Below are 17821 nucleotides of genomic sequence, written 5' to 3'. Positions count from 1 at the left end.
AAACAATATTTTAAAAAATATAAACAATATAATTATAGAGATACAAACATGTGAGAAATACTGTACTATATTAATGTTCCAATGGAACCCACCAAAATCATTTATTGATTTAATAAAAAATCAATGTCCTCCAAATCAAGGTTTCACAATTAATGGCACCCTTAAAGATGATTGTAAATAACATCTACCAAAATTAAACCAGGAATTAAATTATACTTATTTAAGTTTATCTAAGTCTTAAGGAGCTATTGAGCCATTACATCACTTCCTGGTTCACTAGGGTATAAAAACGAGGTAAAACGCATGCAATATCCCTTTGTCATCCAACACCATGAAGAAAACAATAGAACTGGCAGTTCAAAAGAGACAGATGGTTGTAGACCTTCATAAATCTGGTAATGGTTACAAGAAGATCCACAAACGATTGAATATACCACTGAGCGCTGTCAGGCAATTATTAAAAAATTATAAAGATTGGCGACGCAGTCATGGGTGAACAGGGAGTACAGGAAGGGACTAAGCACGCACCCCTGAGGGGCCCCGTGTTGAGGATCAGCGTGGCAGATGTGTTGTTGCCTACCCTTACCACCTGGGGGCGGCCCGTCATGAAGTCCAGGATCCAGTTGCAGAGGGAGGTGTTTAGTCCCAGGGTCCTTAGCTTAGTGATGAGTTTGTGGGCACTATGGTGTTGAACGCTGAGCTGTAGTCAATGAATAGCATTCTCACATAGGTGTTCCTTTTGTCCTGGTGGGAAAGGGCAGTGTGGAGTGCAATTGAGATTGCGTAATCTGTGGATCTGTTGGGGCGGTATGCGAATTGGAGTGGGTCTAGGGTTTCCGGGATGATGGTGTTGATGTGAGCCATGACCAGCCTTTCAAGGCACTTCATGGCTACCGACGTGAGTGCTACGGAGTGGTAGTCATTTAGGCAGGTTACCTTCGCTTTCTTGGGCACAGGGACTATGGTGGTCTGCTTGAAACATGTAGGTATTACAGACTCAGTCAGGGAGAGGTTGAAAATGTCAGTGAAGACACTTGCCAGTTGGTCCGCGCATGCTCTGAGTACATGTCCTGGTAATCTGTCTGGCCCCGCGACCTTCTGAATGTTGACCTGTTTAAAGGGCTTGCTCACATCGGCTATGGAGACCATGATCACACAGTCGTCTGGAACAGCTGGTGCTCTCATGCATGCTTCAGTGTTGCTTGCCTCGAAGCGAGCATAAAAGGCATTTAGCTTGTTTGGTAGGCTCGCGTCACTGGGCAGCTCGCGGCTGGGTTTCCCTTTAAGTCCGTAGTAGTTTGCAAGCCCTGCCACATCCGACGAGCGTCAGAGATGGTGTAGTAGGATTCAATCTTAGTCCTGTATTGACGCTTTGCCTGTTTGATGGTTCGTCTGAGGGCATAGCGGGATTTCTTATAAGCATCCGGATTAGTGTCCCGCTCCTTAAAATCGGCAGCTCTAGCCTTTAGCTCGGTGCGGATGTTGCCTGTAATCCATAGCTTCTGGTTGGGATATGTACGTACAGTCACTGTGGGGACGACGTCGTCGATGCACTTATTGATGAAGCTGGTGACTGAGGTGGTATATTCCTCAATGCCATTGGATGAATACCGGAACATATTCCAGTCTGTGCTAGCAAAAAAGTCCTGTAGCGTAGCATCCACGTCATCTGACCATTTCCGTATTGAGCGAGTCACTGGTACTTCCTACTTTAGCGTGGCAATTGCGCCGTAAGGAGATGGCAGCCGTTTTACGGGCTCCTAAACAATTGTGTTTTTTTGCGTTATTTGTAACTTATTTTGTACATAATGTTTCTGCCACCATCTCTTATGACCGAAAATAGCTTATTTATATCAGAACAGCGATTACTCACCTCATACTGGACAAAGATTTTTTCTTCAACGAGTTGGACGCGAATTATTTTCTTCACACACCCGACAAGGCCCAAATCCCCGTAATCTGCCTCTACCATCAGTCCTATTAGCCAACGTACAATCATTGGATAACAAAATAGACAAACTAAGATCATGGATATCCTACCAACGGGACATTAAAAACTGTAATATCTTATGTTTCAGCTGGCGGGATATACGCTGCATCGGCAAGATAGAACAGCTGCCTCTGGTAAGACAAGGGGTGGCGGTCTGTGTACATTTGGCAAATCTGACCATAACTCTATCCTCCTGATTCCTGCTTACAAGCAAAAACTAAAGCAGGAAGCACCAGTGACTCGGTCAATAAAGAAGTGGTCAGATGACGCAGATGCTAAGCTACAGGACTGTTTTGCCAGCACAGACTGGAATATGTTTCGGGATTCTTCCGATGGCATTGAGGAGTACACCACATCAGTCACTGGCTTCATCAATAAGTGCATCGATGACAATGTCCCCACAGTGACCGTACGTACCCCAACCAGAAGCCATGGATTACAGGCAACATCCGCACTGAGCTAAAGGGTAGAGCTTCCACTTTCAAGGACCGGGACTCTAACCCAGATGCTTATAAAAAATCCTGCTATGCCCTCCGACGAATCATCAAACAGTTAAAGAGTCAATACAGGACTAAGAATGAATCGTACTACACTGGCTCCAACGCTCGTCGGAAGTGGCAGGGCTTGCAAACTATTACAGACTACAAAGGGAAGCACAGCTGCAAGCTGCCCAGTGACACAAGCCTACCAAACAAGCTAAATTACTTCTATGCTCGCTTTGAGGCAAGCAACACTGAAGCATGCATGAGAGCATCAGCTGTTCCGGACGACTGTGTGATCACGCTCTCCGTAGCCGATGTGAGTAAGACCTTTAAACAGGTCCACATTCACAAGGCCGCAGGGCCAGATGGATTACCAGGATGTGTACTGCAACTGGCAAGTGTCTTCACTGACATTTTCAACCTGTCCCTGACTGAGTCTGTAATACCAACATGTTTCAAGCAGACCACCATAGTCCCTGTGACCAAGAACACAAAGGTAACCTTCCTAAATGACTCCCTTTGAAAGGCTGGTCATGGCTCACATCAACACCATTATCCCAGAATTCCTAGACCCACTCCAATTTGCATGCCGCCCCAACAGATCCACAGATGATGCAATCTCTATTGCACTCCACACTGCCCTTTCCCACCTGGACAAAAGGAACACCTATGTAAGAATGCTGTTAATTGACTACAGCTCAGCGTTCAACACCATAGTGCCCTCAAAGCTCATCACTAAGCTAAGGACCCTGGGACTAAACAACTCCCTCTGCAACTGGATCCTGGACTTCCTGATGGGCCACCCCCAGGTGGTAAGGGTAGGTAACAACACATATGCCACGCTGATCCTCAACACAGGGGCCCCTCAGGGGTGCGTGCTCAGTCCCCTCCTGTACTCCCTGTTCACCCATGACTGCATGGCCAGGCACGACTCCAACACCATTATTAAGTTTGCCGACGACACAACAGTGGTAGGCCTGATCACTGACAACGATGAGAAAGCCTATAGAGAGGAGGTCAGAGACATGGCCATGTGGTGCCAGGATAACAACCTCTCCCTCAACGTGATCAAAGGAGATGATTGTGGCATAGAGGAAAAAGAAGCACGCCCCCATTCTCATCGACGGGGCTGTAGTTGAGCAGGTTGAGAGCTTCAAGTTCCTTGGTGTCCACATCACCAACAAACTATCATGGTCCAAACACACCAAGACAGTCGTGAAGAGGGCACGACAAAGCCTATTCCCCCTCAGGAGACTGAAAAGATTTGGCATGGGTCCTCAGATTTTCAAAACGTTATACAGCTGCATCATCAAGAGCATCCTGACTGGTTGCATCACTGCCTGGTATGGCAACTGCTCGGCCTCCGACCGTAAGGCACTACAGAGGGTAGTGCGTACAGTCCAGTACATCACTGGGGCCAAGCTTCCTGCTATCCAGGACCTCTATACCAGGCGGTGTCAGAGGAAGGCACTAAAAATTGTCAAAGACTCCAGCCACCGTAGTCATAGGCTTTTCTCTCTGCTACTGCACGGCAAGCGGTACCGGAGCGCCAAGTCTAGGTCCAAAAGGCTTCTTAACAGCTTCTTCCCCCAAGCCATAAGACTCCTGAACAGCTAATCACTGCTACCCGGACTATTTGCATTGCCCCCCCCCACCCCAACCCCCTCTTTTACGCTGCTGCTACTCTGTTTATTATTTATATATTGTCACTTTAACTCTACCCACATGTACATATTACCTAAATTACCTTGACTAACCGGTGCCCCCGCACATTCACTCTGTACCAGTACCCCCTGTATATAGCCTCCCTACTGTTATTTTATTTTACTGCTGCTCTTTAATTATTTATATATTTTTTATTTTTTTACTTAACACTTTTTTTTTTCTTTCTTAAAAACTGCATTGTTGGTTAAGGGCTTTCACTGTAAGGTCTACAATGTTGTATTCGGCGCATGTGGCAAATACACATTGATTTGATTTGGTTTGATGACTGGGATGAATGCAGAAGCAGATTTCAAGAGCAGGACAAGACACCTTCTTTTTGACTGATGACTGACATAAGGGCTTGTACATGATAGGCTTATCTGGTTTATATGATTATGATGATCATAATGCTTCTTGACAGTGTCATAAAGTGTATTTTCTTAGTCCAAGTAAAGTGACACAGGATGGTCATAATGCTTCATGACAATGTCATAAAGTGTATTTTATTTAAAATGATGGAAAATAACATTACTGTAAATAATTAATTACAACAACAACAAAGAACTTTTAAACTAAAGGAAACTTCTTGGCAGGGAAAAAATACATTTGAATAAATGTGGGTTTTGACCCTCTTATGTAGGTGTCATAAGCAGCCATAACGCAATATATAACAGTTGTAAATATATGGGTCATGACAGTGTTATGACCATATTGTGACAGGTTATGACAAGTTATGTCAGCTGTTATGAAATGGTTATGACCGTGTCATAATGTGTTATGACGCTGGGTGTCAAGTAAAATGTTACCATAAAGGTAAAGTAAGGCCCTTCGGACCTCGGTGAAGACCGAATGTGGCCCGCGGGTCAAAATGAGTTTGACATCCCTGCACTCCACCATTTGTATGAAAAGAGACTTATTGAATGTCTCACTTACCGTTGTCTGTGGCCATAAATATGGCAGTGTATTTGTTGTTGTGAACGTATGGCGACTCACGGTCCAGATTGGCGGAGGTGTTCACCGTACCTCTGACCGGGTTTACGCTGAGCCAGTTAGCCGGGTCTCTCAGGACCGCAAACCTGAACAGGGAACAGATGACAGCTGATCAGAATATATTCAGGGTAATACCATGGTATGACACTATACAGTATACTCAAGATTTGTAGACATGCAGATCACCTATTGGACATAAGATAGTAAGTGCAATTGAAAAATAATTTCCTGTGAAAGATCACTTTTCTATGAAGAGATACTGAAAGGACAATAACTATCAAAGACACAGAGCTGTTGAATCACATCATGACAAGACTGCATGTATTGTATCTGAAGTGTGTATGAGGTGCGGCTGAGGTTGAGTGGACGGCTGTGTATGGCTGTGGACACTGTGGTTGGAGTGTGAGTGTGATGGATGAACTCCGGTAGCTTCTCAGAGAAAAATGACCTAGTTTGTGTTTGTGTGGAAAGTGGCTGAAGTCTAAAGCCTCCATGACCCTGCTAATGTGATCCTGAGCGCCAGCTGATGGGAGGTGATGGGAGGTGCATTGTGATTGGCTAGGGAATGGACACATGCCTCTGGGGCTTCTCATCTGTGTTCATGTCACACACCGCTGATTTAGTGGCCAATCCTCTTCCCATGCACACACCAAGAGGTACTAAACACACACAAACGCACCCTTTACCCACCTCTTACCCCTTTAAGTTTACCAATAAACACTCCACATGCACCTTTGTGCTTTTACACACACACACACACACACAGACGCGAGCACGCAAGCACACCTGGCACACACACACACACACAAAGCCCTCTCAGTGGTAGACAAATTGTCTTTGAAACTGAGCTCTTCTGCTAACAGAGCGAGACAAAGCCTTGGGAAATGGCTTTGTAATCAACCTCCACTCACACCTCCACCACAAGAGAAATGACACCTCTCCTCTCTCTCTATCTCCCTATTCCTCGCTCCCAACCAAGCACGTATTAAACTCACACAACAAAATACTGCATTTAAAACGCATACACCTGACATGACCGGAGATACAGTACTGTACAGTGCACACCCACACACACATTACCACAGACAGATTGCATGCATATGGAAAGAGATAGCAAGAAACAAAACAGACACACACACACACACACACACACACAAACACTTCCTGGTTATCAATCCTCCATCACCACCAGGCATCACACAACAATACATACACACACGCAGAGAAGCTCATCGCTTGGAAAGAGGCAAAAACAAGATGATTATCCTGCTGCTTTGGGTGCACAGATAGTCGCTTGATCCAGTAATACATTGTTCAATGGTTTGCATTGACGGCAAGCCTATTTGTTGATAGAATCTATTCAGTTGCAGCTTAAATGATAAAGCTTATAAAAGTTTTTAACCACCCGTTTTCTGCAACACCGTTTTGTTTTTGAGGGATTGGAGCCTAGAAAGGAAGTCATTCTTCCACCTGATTTAGACATGTAAATTATGTATGATATGTCTCTCTATATCTACATGAGAGTGTGGCCAGCTCCACAGTTTTAGTCCCCTGAATAGAGGCTTCCACTGCTGCATGCAAAGTGTAACCAAACATCTGTCCTACAGAGAGCCTCATATGGCTGTCCTATAATCACCCTCCACCATAGACCTCTCAGGAACACTGGTTCCCTGGCCCTCTTCTCTCTGCTCAGGTCCAACTAGCCCATCAAGCATCAGGACTCCGGACAAAGACCCATATCCTGCCCTCTCCTCCCTTCTCCCAGTCCAGTCCAGACTAAATCAGATTTCAGAGCCCAGCGAGCTAAGAGTTGGCCATCTCTTTCACCATCTTTAAAAAAAATCTCTCTCTCTCTCTCTCTCTCTCTCTCTCTCTCTCTCTCTCTCTCTCTCTCTCTCTCTCTCTCTCTCTCTCTCTCTCTCTCTCTCTCTCTCTCTCTCTCTCTCTCTCTCTCTCTCTCTCTCTCACACACACACACACACACATACACACACACACGCATGCACACACACACAGAGGAGATGTGCAGTAAATCCCTCCAGTTGGCCCGTCCAGGGGCTGTGAGTAGGAGTGTGTGTGCAGTGAGGAGGAATGAGGAGTGTGGGTTCCAGTGGAGAGGCCAGTGGTGCTGCTGAATAATTAGAGCTGTTGACTGCGTCCCGCTGACTGGTGACTGGCCAGCCTGCCCTGTCTGCCCTGTCTGTACTGTCTACCCTTGCCTGACAACTCACACTGAATTCTTCCACTGCTCTATCGATCGCTACATACTTCAGTCTGAATCTGCCATCATTGAAGTCGTTTGTGGTGACGAGTGGCTTGTACAAATCAAAGTCATCAAAACTTTGGTTTACCCATATATGTTCTGGCTCTGGACCAACCCATAGGTTTCTGGGACCAATCAGAGGGTTCGAAAGCATTCGTGGGCGTGGTGTTTGGCCGGAGCAATGAGTCTGGGTAACCAGGCAATGTCTACCCTGCTCTGCCCCGTCCTGCCCTGCCCTCTGGCCTGTACATTTAGAAAAAAAGGTGCTATCTAGAACCTTAAAGGGTTCTTCGGTTGTTCCAAGTACAACCCTTTCCAGAGAGGGTTCTACATGGAACCCAAAATAGTTATTCTACCTGCAAACCAAAAAGGGTTCTCCTATGGGGACAGCCGAAGAACCGTTTTGGAACCCTTTTTTCTAAGAATGTACTTCCCTGTCTGCCCTGGTCTGACCTGGTCTGCCTTGCCCTGGTCTGCCCTGCTCTGATCTTCCCTGCTCTGGTCTGCCCTGGTCTGGTCTGCTCTGCCCGGCCATGCTCTGCCCTCCCCTGTCTCCCCTGCCTACCCTGCTCTGCCCTGTCTGTCCTATCTGTCTGTCTCCTCCAGCTGGGGACGGCCCTGTCTTACTGTCTGTCTTCTCCAGCTGGATCACACAGACAGGACAGAGACAGGGCTCTGCCACATCAAAGTCTCAGCCACTGATGCTAATCAGATACAGTATGTATCGGAATGACGCTATGAGAGGGGGAGCTCTTGTATAAATACAGCATAAAAACACTCCAATCCTATTACTCTCAACGAAATCATATGCCATTATTTATTATTTAGTCCCCGTGCATAAGCATCAGAGGCACTCAAACACACACTTAGTAGTGGTAATGCATAACAGATGCTTTCTCCTTCCACGCTCCTGTTTTAGACATACAGTAAGTGACACCCACACATACTGTAATATTATTGTAAACAGTGGTGATGCACAAAATGTTCCCTCGCTAGCTTTCTAGTCTAGGCTCTATAGTGAGTGCCTAGCATTAAGAGCAGCCCTGTGAGGCCAGGTTATGGTACTGGATTACGCCAGCTCCATGGTAACCCAAAATGAGGCAGCACAACGTGTACAAACACAGGGATCCTCCATTTGCCTTCTCTTAAGGTCATTAGAGGGACATTAAAAATACATTATGCAAATAACAAAAATATCTTTCCCATACATGTTTATCAGCAACATTGCAAATTGTGACAGGAAATTGTCCCAATAATCACTTACATCCACATCTCTCTCTCTTCCTCCTCTCCCTCTCTCTCTCGCTCACTACAAACACACATATGCCCGCACACAAGCATACGCACTCACACACAAGTGAGAAAAGATTGGAGCCAGAAATGGCCTGTACTTTCTGCTTGCACTGTAAAATCTCCAATAGCAAGTTGATTTGCCCACATTATTTCTGCTTGAGTGGCAGAATTTCTCTCCGGTGCTGTAAGGCAAATCCTGGCCTGACCCTACTCTACCGAGAACTGAGTCTGAGCCCATTTCAGCTTTCATCTGACGGTTAGAGCCTCCCTGGGGACACCTTATAGGACTCAGATCTTCCAGGACACAGGACAGCGCAGTCAGGGGAGTGCTTTTCCTACATCACAGGAAGATGCAGTCTATTCTAGGATAATGACGGTGCCACCCTGAGAGAGGACGTTAAGACAACCCAGCAGCACTCTTTAGGAGAAATCTGCTCACCCACACAGTTCAAATAGCTATCTCTGCATGAGGTTGAGACCCCTTTAGGATTGACTATTACACTACCATTGCATCAGATGCATATGGGTTATGCATACAGTATGCCTGTGTGTGGGTGTGTGTGTGTGTGTGTGAGAGAGTGAGAGAAAGAGAGAGAGAAAGAGAGAGAGAGAGAGAGAGAGAGAGAGAGAGAGAGAGAGAGAGAGAGAGAGAGAGAGAGAGAGACAGGTAGGCAGGCAGGCAGACAGACAGACAGACAGACAGACAGACAGACAGACAGACAGACAGACAGACAGACAGACAGACAGACAGACAGACAGACAGACAGACAGACAGACAGACAGACAGACAGACAGACAGACAGACAGACAGAGAGAGAGAGAGAGAGAGAGAGAGAGAGAGAGAGAGAGAGAGAGAGAGAGAGAGAGAGAGAGAGAGAGAGAATGAGAGATCTGATTGGAGAGAGCGAGAGAGAGAACGAGAGATCTGATTGGTACCATTGTTTTTAACACAATGTCCCTTGTTACTGACAGTAACTATTTCTGAGAAAGATTGTACTAAGTGGTTTATTCTAAATCCTTATCGTAAGTGCACTGGATAAGACCATTTGCTAAGTTAAGGACTGAAAGTGCACTGTAGAGAAAATAAAATATGTTTATTTTCAAAACTGGTTGAATTACTATTTTTACCCTGTAGCCACCTGTAACTTAAAACAGGTCAGATAAATTACACAGTAAACGAGAATCATTGCCAACCAAATTAATTATAATTTTTTATAATTTAGTCCAGGCCATTTTTTATTTTGAAGTAAAAAATCTCAATTTCAATTTCATAATTTTTTCTTTATTGGTCCTGTGTAGTTGTAAATCAAACAAATACATGTGTAAATACCAAACGTTTTTAGAAGAAATAGTTAATCATGCAGCAAGGGTGCCAATATATTTGACCACACCTGTAAATACAGTACAGTATGTGTGTATGCTGTAAATTAGTAAGTGTATAACTACAGTATGGATGTGTATCTAACATCTGTTCCAGTGCAGCATGGCACCCTTTTTCATTAGTGTTTCCTGTGACAGGAGTGATGTTGTAAATGTCCCCAGCAGCTGGAGAGAAACGCTGACTCCTACTGTACATCACATCCCATCAGACAGACCCCACTGCTCTCTGCTCTGCGCGCCTCCTAATCCGGCCCCTGTGCTAGATGGGTAGAGCTAGGAGACAGTAATCAGTGCAACACCAACCCCCTGGCCCGCTCAGGGAGCCATGCACGGGTCCACATCTACAAGCTACAGATCTGCTAAGTCTCCAGTAGAAATGCTGAAATAGGCACTAACTCATTTATCTTTTTCCCCTTACGCTTTTTTACGCTGTCATCCAAGTAGATTTCCAGAGGTGTGCTGCATATTGATGCCCCCCTCTGTGCCTCTCCATCTCAGGCTGGGGTGCTGGAGCCCGGGGGCTGTTTGCTGCTGGAGCAGGTGGAAGAAGTGGGGAAGGGAGAATGCTACAGGCTTCCTCACTGATGGCTCATATGGGGTGAGATGCTGCTACATAATCAGCCATTTTACAGTTTTTTTGGATTGCTTACACACTAAAATTAAAAGTAGTACACTATAAGCAAAACCTTACACTCAAGAAGCAAAACATCAGCCCATATTTGCACAACTATAAGCACATTGTCAACCTTACACTTGTTGCAAAACTCTACACACAGTGATTTGCAAAACACTAAACACAGTTAACATACATTACACACAAAAATCTATCATGAAGTCACGTCCTTGCAATACCAAAGCACTGACTGTCAAATTACCACACCGTCCAACCAATTGGTTCAACACAGTCATCAGGTGTGCAAACACTCGTTTGCTTAATTGTAGACACACCAATCAGGTGTATAAGCACTATAAAAAGCAGCAGGTGAGTTCATCGGTCTTCAAGCACAATGGAAAGAGTCAGAGAAAGAGTAAGACGAGGAGGAGGAGGAGGAGGACGACGAGGAGAACGAGGAGGAGGACGAGGAGAACGAGGAGGACGAGGAGAACGAGGAGGACGAGGAGAACGAGGAGGACGAGGAGGAGAACGAGGAGAACGAGGAGGAGAACGAGGAGAACGAGGAGGAGAACGAGGAGAACGAGGAGGACGAAGAGAACGAGGAGGACGAGGAGGAGGACGAGGAGAACGAGGAGGACGAGGAGAAGGACGAGGAGGAGGAGGAAGGGGAGGAAGAGGAAGAGGAAGAGGAAGACAAGAAGGTGCTCAAAGAGGACCGAATCTGACAAATGAGATCCGCGCAACACTGGTTGACCACATTGTCAACCACGGCCTGACGCTGAGGGAGGCTGGACTGCGAGTACAGCCAAATCTAAGCCGATATACAGTGGCAAGTGTGATGAGAACATTTCGACTGGAAAATAGGTATTGTAAAAATATCATCATATCAAAAACATCTGCACGGTTTCAGTAACTGCTTACAGTACTATATTCTATGCACTATCAGCACTTCTGTTACCTTTTCCTGTGAAATTACTGTACTATTGTATACTGTTTTTTTTTCTACATAGGATTGAGGGTCAGGGACGACAAGGGGGAAGGCCTCCTATGTTCACAGAACAGCAAGAGAGGGAGATAGTAAACATGGTTTTGGCCAACAATGCTATAACACTCAAGCAGCTCCAAGCTAACATTGTCAATAACCACGCCATTTTCAACGATATCCATCAGGTCTCAACATCAACACTGGCACGCATCCTAAAAAAAAAACATATTAAAATGAAGCAAATTTATCGAGTGCCTTTCGAGCGCAATTCCGAAAGGGTGAAACGACTGCGGCATGATTATGCAGAGGTATGTATTCACTTTAGCAGTGTGATCTTGCATACTGTCTCATAATCTTTTACTGTACTGTAATATGTATACTAGATCTACACTGAACTACACAATTTTGCCTGACACTGTTTTTCAGAGAGTTTTACGAATGGATGGAGAGGAGATCCAGCATGAGTTCATTTACGTAGATGAGGCTGGGTTCAACCTGACGAGAACACGAAGGAGGGGAAGAAACATCATTGGCCACAGGGCTATAGTCAATGTCCCAGGGCAACGTGGGGGTAATATAACACTCTGTGCAGCCATTACACAGAATGGGGTCCTCCACCGCCATGCCCATATGGGCCCTTACAACACAGCACTCATACTTACATTCTTGGACCAATTGCACAACATAACAGCAGCAAATCAAATCGATCATATGCAATACATTGTTGTCTGGGACAATGTGTCTTTCCACCGCTCTGCTCTGGTTCAGAACTGGTTTCAGCAACATCCACATTTCACCGTCCTATATCTTCCACCATACTCTCCATTCCTCAACCCTATAGAAGAGTTTTTCTCGGCATGGCGGTGGAAGGTATATGATCTCCGTCTCCAGGCTGAGGTACCCCTCATCCAAGCCATGGAGGAGGCCTGTGACCAGATGGAGGTAGCAGCAATGCAAGGATGGATTCGTCATTCAAGACGTTTCTTTCCAAGGTGTCTTGCTAATGACAACATTGCCTGCGATGTTGATGAAATTCTCTGGCCAGATCCAGCTAGGCGACGAGACAATGTCTAGTTATTATTATTTATTTTTTTTGAACTTACAATACGTAAAGTGACGTTTGGTTACAGTATTATGGATCTCCATGTCAACATTTTGGGCGTGTTGAGAAATAAATGAGTTTCTTCAGTCTGCAACATTGGTCTTGTGTAGTGTTTGGTGAATTTACATTATATTTGTACTTTGTTGATAGTAGCCTACTCTAATCATAGGGAAGTAGAAGTGCTAAAAGTGTTTTTGGTTTATCACAGCAGAGTGTAACTCGTGCAAACAGAGTATAGTAATGTGAAACGTGTGTGTTTCATATGGTAACAAAGTGTGGTTTTTAAAAAGAAGTGTATAGTTTTTACAAGAGTGTTTAATTTTGCAAAGGATCTGTAGTGTTTTGCTAATTGGGTGTGTGGTTGTGCTAATTGTGTGTAGTGTTTTGAAAACACGGGCCCTGTTTTGAAAATCGTGCTTAAGCAATCAAAAAAAACTGTAAATAACAAGGAAGGACTGCGATGATCAAGATTGGATTAGCAACGGTCATCAAAATTGTTAAAAGGTTTTTAAAACAATTCTAATAAGGGCAACAGTTGGACAATGGATGAAACCATTTTGTAAATCCATCTGATATTGACTGAATTATAGCACATAAAATATTTTAATAATGTTCAGGGATTTTGGTAGGAATTCAGGTATTACATTTATTGTAAAATGTCACTTTTATTTTCTTAGAATGCACTCACATTTTCTAATGGTATCATGTATTTTATTTGTATTTTGTGTTAAAATCTAAAAAATGATATGTGTTTACTTTGCATAAATACACTGGGTGTAATTGCATATATGAATACATTAACATAAAGGGTGGAACAGGGCTGCAACCACCAAAAACTTGCTCTGTCTAGGCCTACCTACACTCACTGCACTGTCTAGACTGCCTCATTAATTACTGTTGTTGTCACATTTTTACATTTACGTTTTAGTCATTTAGCAGACGCTCTTATCGATTTACAGTTAGTGAGTGCATACATTATTTTTAATTTTTTTCATACTGGCCCCCCGTGGGAATCGAACCCACAACCCTGGCATTGCAAACGCCATGCTCTATCAACTGAGCTACATCCCTGCCGGCCATTCCCTCCCCTAGACGACGCTGGGCCAATTGTGCGCCGCCCCATGGGTCTCCCGGTCACGGCCAGCTACGACAGAGCCTGGAGCACGTTCTGTTGCATAATTCAACAAGTGTGTCAATAGCAGAATACCCTCGGATTAAAAATCAACACGCTTGGCTCTAGATTGCACCTATCTATACATACTTTAAATGTTTTGCGATATCAGACATCATTTCACTATAACCTGAGTGTTCATTTTCGGAAGTTGCTTTCATTTCAGCGCATCTAATATTAAAAAATGTCAATTGTATTAAATTAGTACTTTTTTCAATTCCACAAAAAATATATACCCATCAAAATTAAGTTATCTTTCTTCTCTTTCTTGTGATGTAAGTGTTGAGGCGATGCGTTAAATCCTGACGAAGCTATAGCATTATAGATGCAACAGAAAGACAATGTATTCCATTGAGCACATTTCAGCCATTATCGGGGTGTTTGACAGGACAAATGTTCCAGTGGTCGTAACATTAACGGAAAAAAAATGTCTGGCACAAGCTGTCACGATCGTCGTATCGAGTAGACCAAGGCGCAGCGTGTTGAGCGAACATACTTTATTTAATTAAAGTGCACACACGAATAACAAAACAACAAACGATACCGTGACATCCTAAGTCTAAACACAACCAACTGGAACAAGATCCCACAAACACTAAGGGAAAACCGACAGTTAAATATGGCTCCCAATCAGAGACAACCAGCCACAGCTGACACTCGTTGCCTCTGATTGGGAGTCACTCAGGCCAACAAAGAAATAAACAAACTAGAACTCCCAACAAAGAAATACAACACATAGAATGAACACACCCTGGCTCAACATATAGAGTCCCAGAGCCAGGGTGTGACAGTACCCCCCCCTAAAGGCGCGGACTGCGACCGCGCCTCAACCAGAGCAAAACAGGGGAGGGCTGGGTGGGCATTCCTCCTCGGCGGCGGTTCTGGCTCCGGGCTTGCCCACCACCCTCCAATAATCCCCCCATAGCGCCCCTGGTCCGGTCTGGCCCCGCTGGCTGGAGCTGAACTGGACGTAGCAGGAGCGGTTAGCTTCAGCTCCGTTGTGGAGCAGTTGACCGGTACCTGATTAGGCACCGGTGACCCAGGCACGGGTTGTGCCGGACTGACGACGCGCACCCCTGGCTTGGTGCGTGAGGCAGGAACGGACCGGGCTGACGATGCGCACCCCTGGCTTGGTGCGTGGAGCAGCAACGGGCCGGACCGGGCTGACGATACGCACCCCTGGCTTGGTGCGTGGAGCAGGAACGGACCGGACCGGGCTGACGATACGCACCCCTGGCTTGGTGCGTAGAGCAGGAATGGGCCTTACCAGGCTGACGACTCGCACCCCTGGCTTGGTGTGTGGAGCAGCAACGGGCCGGACCGGGCTGACGATGCGCACCCCTGGCTTGGTGCGTGGAGCCGGAACGGGCCTCACCGGACTGACGACTCGCACCCCTGGCTTGGTGCGTGGAGCAGCAACGGGCTTTACCAGGCTGACAACTCGCACCCCTGGCTTGGTGCGAGTAGCAGGAATGGGCTGGACCAGGCTGACGACTCACACCCCTGGCTTGGTGCGAGTAGCAGGAACGTGCTTTACCAGGCTGATGACTCGCACCCCTGGCTTGGTGCGAGTAGCAGGAACGGGCTGGACCAGGCTGACGACTCGCACCCCTGGCTTGGTGAGAGTAGCAGGAACGGGCTGGACCAGGCTGACGACTCGCACCCCTGGCTTGGTGCGAGTAGCAGGAACGGGCTGGACCAGGCTGACGACTCGCACCCCTGGCTTGGTGCGAGTGGCAGGAACAGGCCGGGCCGGGCTGGCGACGCGCACCGTAGGCTTGGTGCGAGTGGCAGGAACAGGCCGGGCCGGGCTGGCGACGCGCACCGTAGGCTTGGTGCGAGTGGCAGGAACAGGCCGGGCCGGGCTGGCGACGCGCACCGTAGGCTTGGTGCGAGTGGCAGAAACAGGCCGGGCCGGGCTGGCGACGCGCACCGTAGGCTTGGTGCGAGTGGCAGGAACAGGCCGGGCCGGGCTGGCGACGCGCACCGTAGGCTTGGTGCGAGTGGCAGGAACAGGCCGGGCCGGGCTGGCGACGCGCACCGTAGGCTTGGTGCGAGTGGCAGGAACAGGCCGGGCTGGCGACGCGCACCGTAGGCTTGGTGCGAGTGTCAGGAACAGGCCAGGCCGGGCTGGCGACGCGCACCGTAGGCTTGGTGCGAGGGGCAGGAACAGGCCGGGCCGGGCTGGCGACGCACACCGTAGGCTTGGTGCGAGGGGCAGGAACAGGCCGGGCCGGGCTGGCGACGCACACCGTAGGCTTGGTGCGAGGGGCAGGAACAGGCCGGGCCGGGCTGGCAACGCACACCGTAGGCTTGGTGCGAGAAGCAGGAACAGGCCAGACCGGGCTGTGGAGACGGATAGGAGACCTGGAGTGAAGAGCGGCCACAACCCATCCTGGCTGAATGCCTACCTTCACACACTCGGTGTGAGGCATCCGCACAGGACGCACAGGGCTGTGTACCCGTACTGGCATAACAGCACATGACACTGGCGCAGGATATCCGGGACCGCGGAGAGGCATTGGAGACCACGAGCGTTGAGCCGGCACACTCCGTCCTGGCTGCATACCCACCTTCGCACGACACGTGCGGGATGCTCGCACAGGACGTACCGGACTATGCCGGACCACTCGTGGCACAGTATGCCGCTCCGCATACCGCGGAACCTGCCCCGTCCCATGCTGCCATGCCTGAGTACGGGAAGTTGGTTCCGCTCTCCATCCAGGCTCCGCCAACCTGCCTTCTGGCCCCCCAAACCCGGTGGCCTCCTCTCCAAATCGCCCTGTGGCAGCCTCCTGCTGCCCAGTCGCCCATGCCGTGTGCCCCCCTCCTAACATTTTTTTGGGGTTGCCTCTCGTCCGTCCGACGACGACACTGTTGACGCCGTTGCTCCTCTCTCGCCAGGGCCTTAATCCTAGCCCATGGCCCTTTGCCCCCGAGCATGTCCTCCCAGGACCACGATTTGCCCACCTGGGCCATCGCCAACCTCTCCATCTCCTTTCCCGGCGCTTCCTCCCATATCCAGTCTGCCTGCTCCTGGACACGCTGCTTGGTCCTTGTATGGTGGGATCTTCTGTCACGATTGTCGTATCGAGTAGACCAAGGCGCAGCGTGTTGAGCGAACATACTTTATTTAATTAAAGTGCACACACGAATAACAAAACAACAAACGATACCGTGACGTCCTAAGTCTAAACACAACCAACTGGAACAAGATCCCACAAACACTAAGGGAAAACCGACAGTTTAAATATGGCTCCCAATCAGAGACAACCAGCCACAGCTGACACTCGTTGCCTCTGATTGGGAGTCACTCAGGCCAACAAAGAAATAAACAAACTAGAACTCCCAACAAAGAAATACAACACATAGAATGAACACACCCTGGCTCAACATATAGAGTCCCAGAGCCAGGGTGTGACACAAGCAGGACTATGAAAGAGTCGCAGGAGTAAATTGAAAGCAATCAATCCAGCGAGATTTAAGTGACAAGTGGATTTTGCACCCCTCAAACACAGGAAATAGATGACTGAAAAAGACAGATCGTCAGGTGGGCGGGGCATGCGCGTTGCTAATTGGATTTGACACAGGCAAACACACCCACACACGTGCACACACGTACACACATAAGTACACACACACGTACACACACACAAAACCTGTCTGGCAGTGATGCAAAGTGCAAATGTCCCTCACCTTGACTATCCTGAGTGCACTGTTACTTAGACAAGTGCATACTTCTGAGGTGTGACATTTTGGCAGCACACTTCAAAGCCACTAATCATGCTCTGTCTCTCCACTTCCAGACAGCAGTGATCAGTGACTTACTGGCAGAAAGAACCAGA

General features: G+C 47.4%; 1 protein-coding gene across 1 annotated transcript in view; it reads right to left on the bottom strand.

The window, feature by feature from the left end:
• LOC311135171 (cadherin-13-like) overlaps nt 1-17821 on the bottom strand; it is a 352167-nt gene that overhangs the window by 59446 nt on the left and 274900 nt on the right. Inside the window, exon 8 of the mRNA XM_084169093.1 lies at nt 5110-5252. Within this exon, the coding sequence (XP_084025219.1) occupies nt 5110-5252 (143 nt within the window). The remainder of the gene's footprint in view (nt 1-5109; nt 5253-17821) is intronic.

The sequence above is a fragment of the Coregonus lavaretus genome (assembly GCF_964263955.1).
Source record: "Coregonus lavaretus genome assembly, chromosome: 9".
Classification (NCBI taxonomy): domain Eukaryota; kingdom Metazoa; phylum Chordata; class Actinopteri; order Salmoniformes; family Salmonidae; genus Coregonus; species Coregonus lavaretus.
The sequence above is the reverse complement of the archived record's forward strand: the minus strand, read 5'-3'. Positions and strand labels throughout refer to the sequence as shown.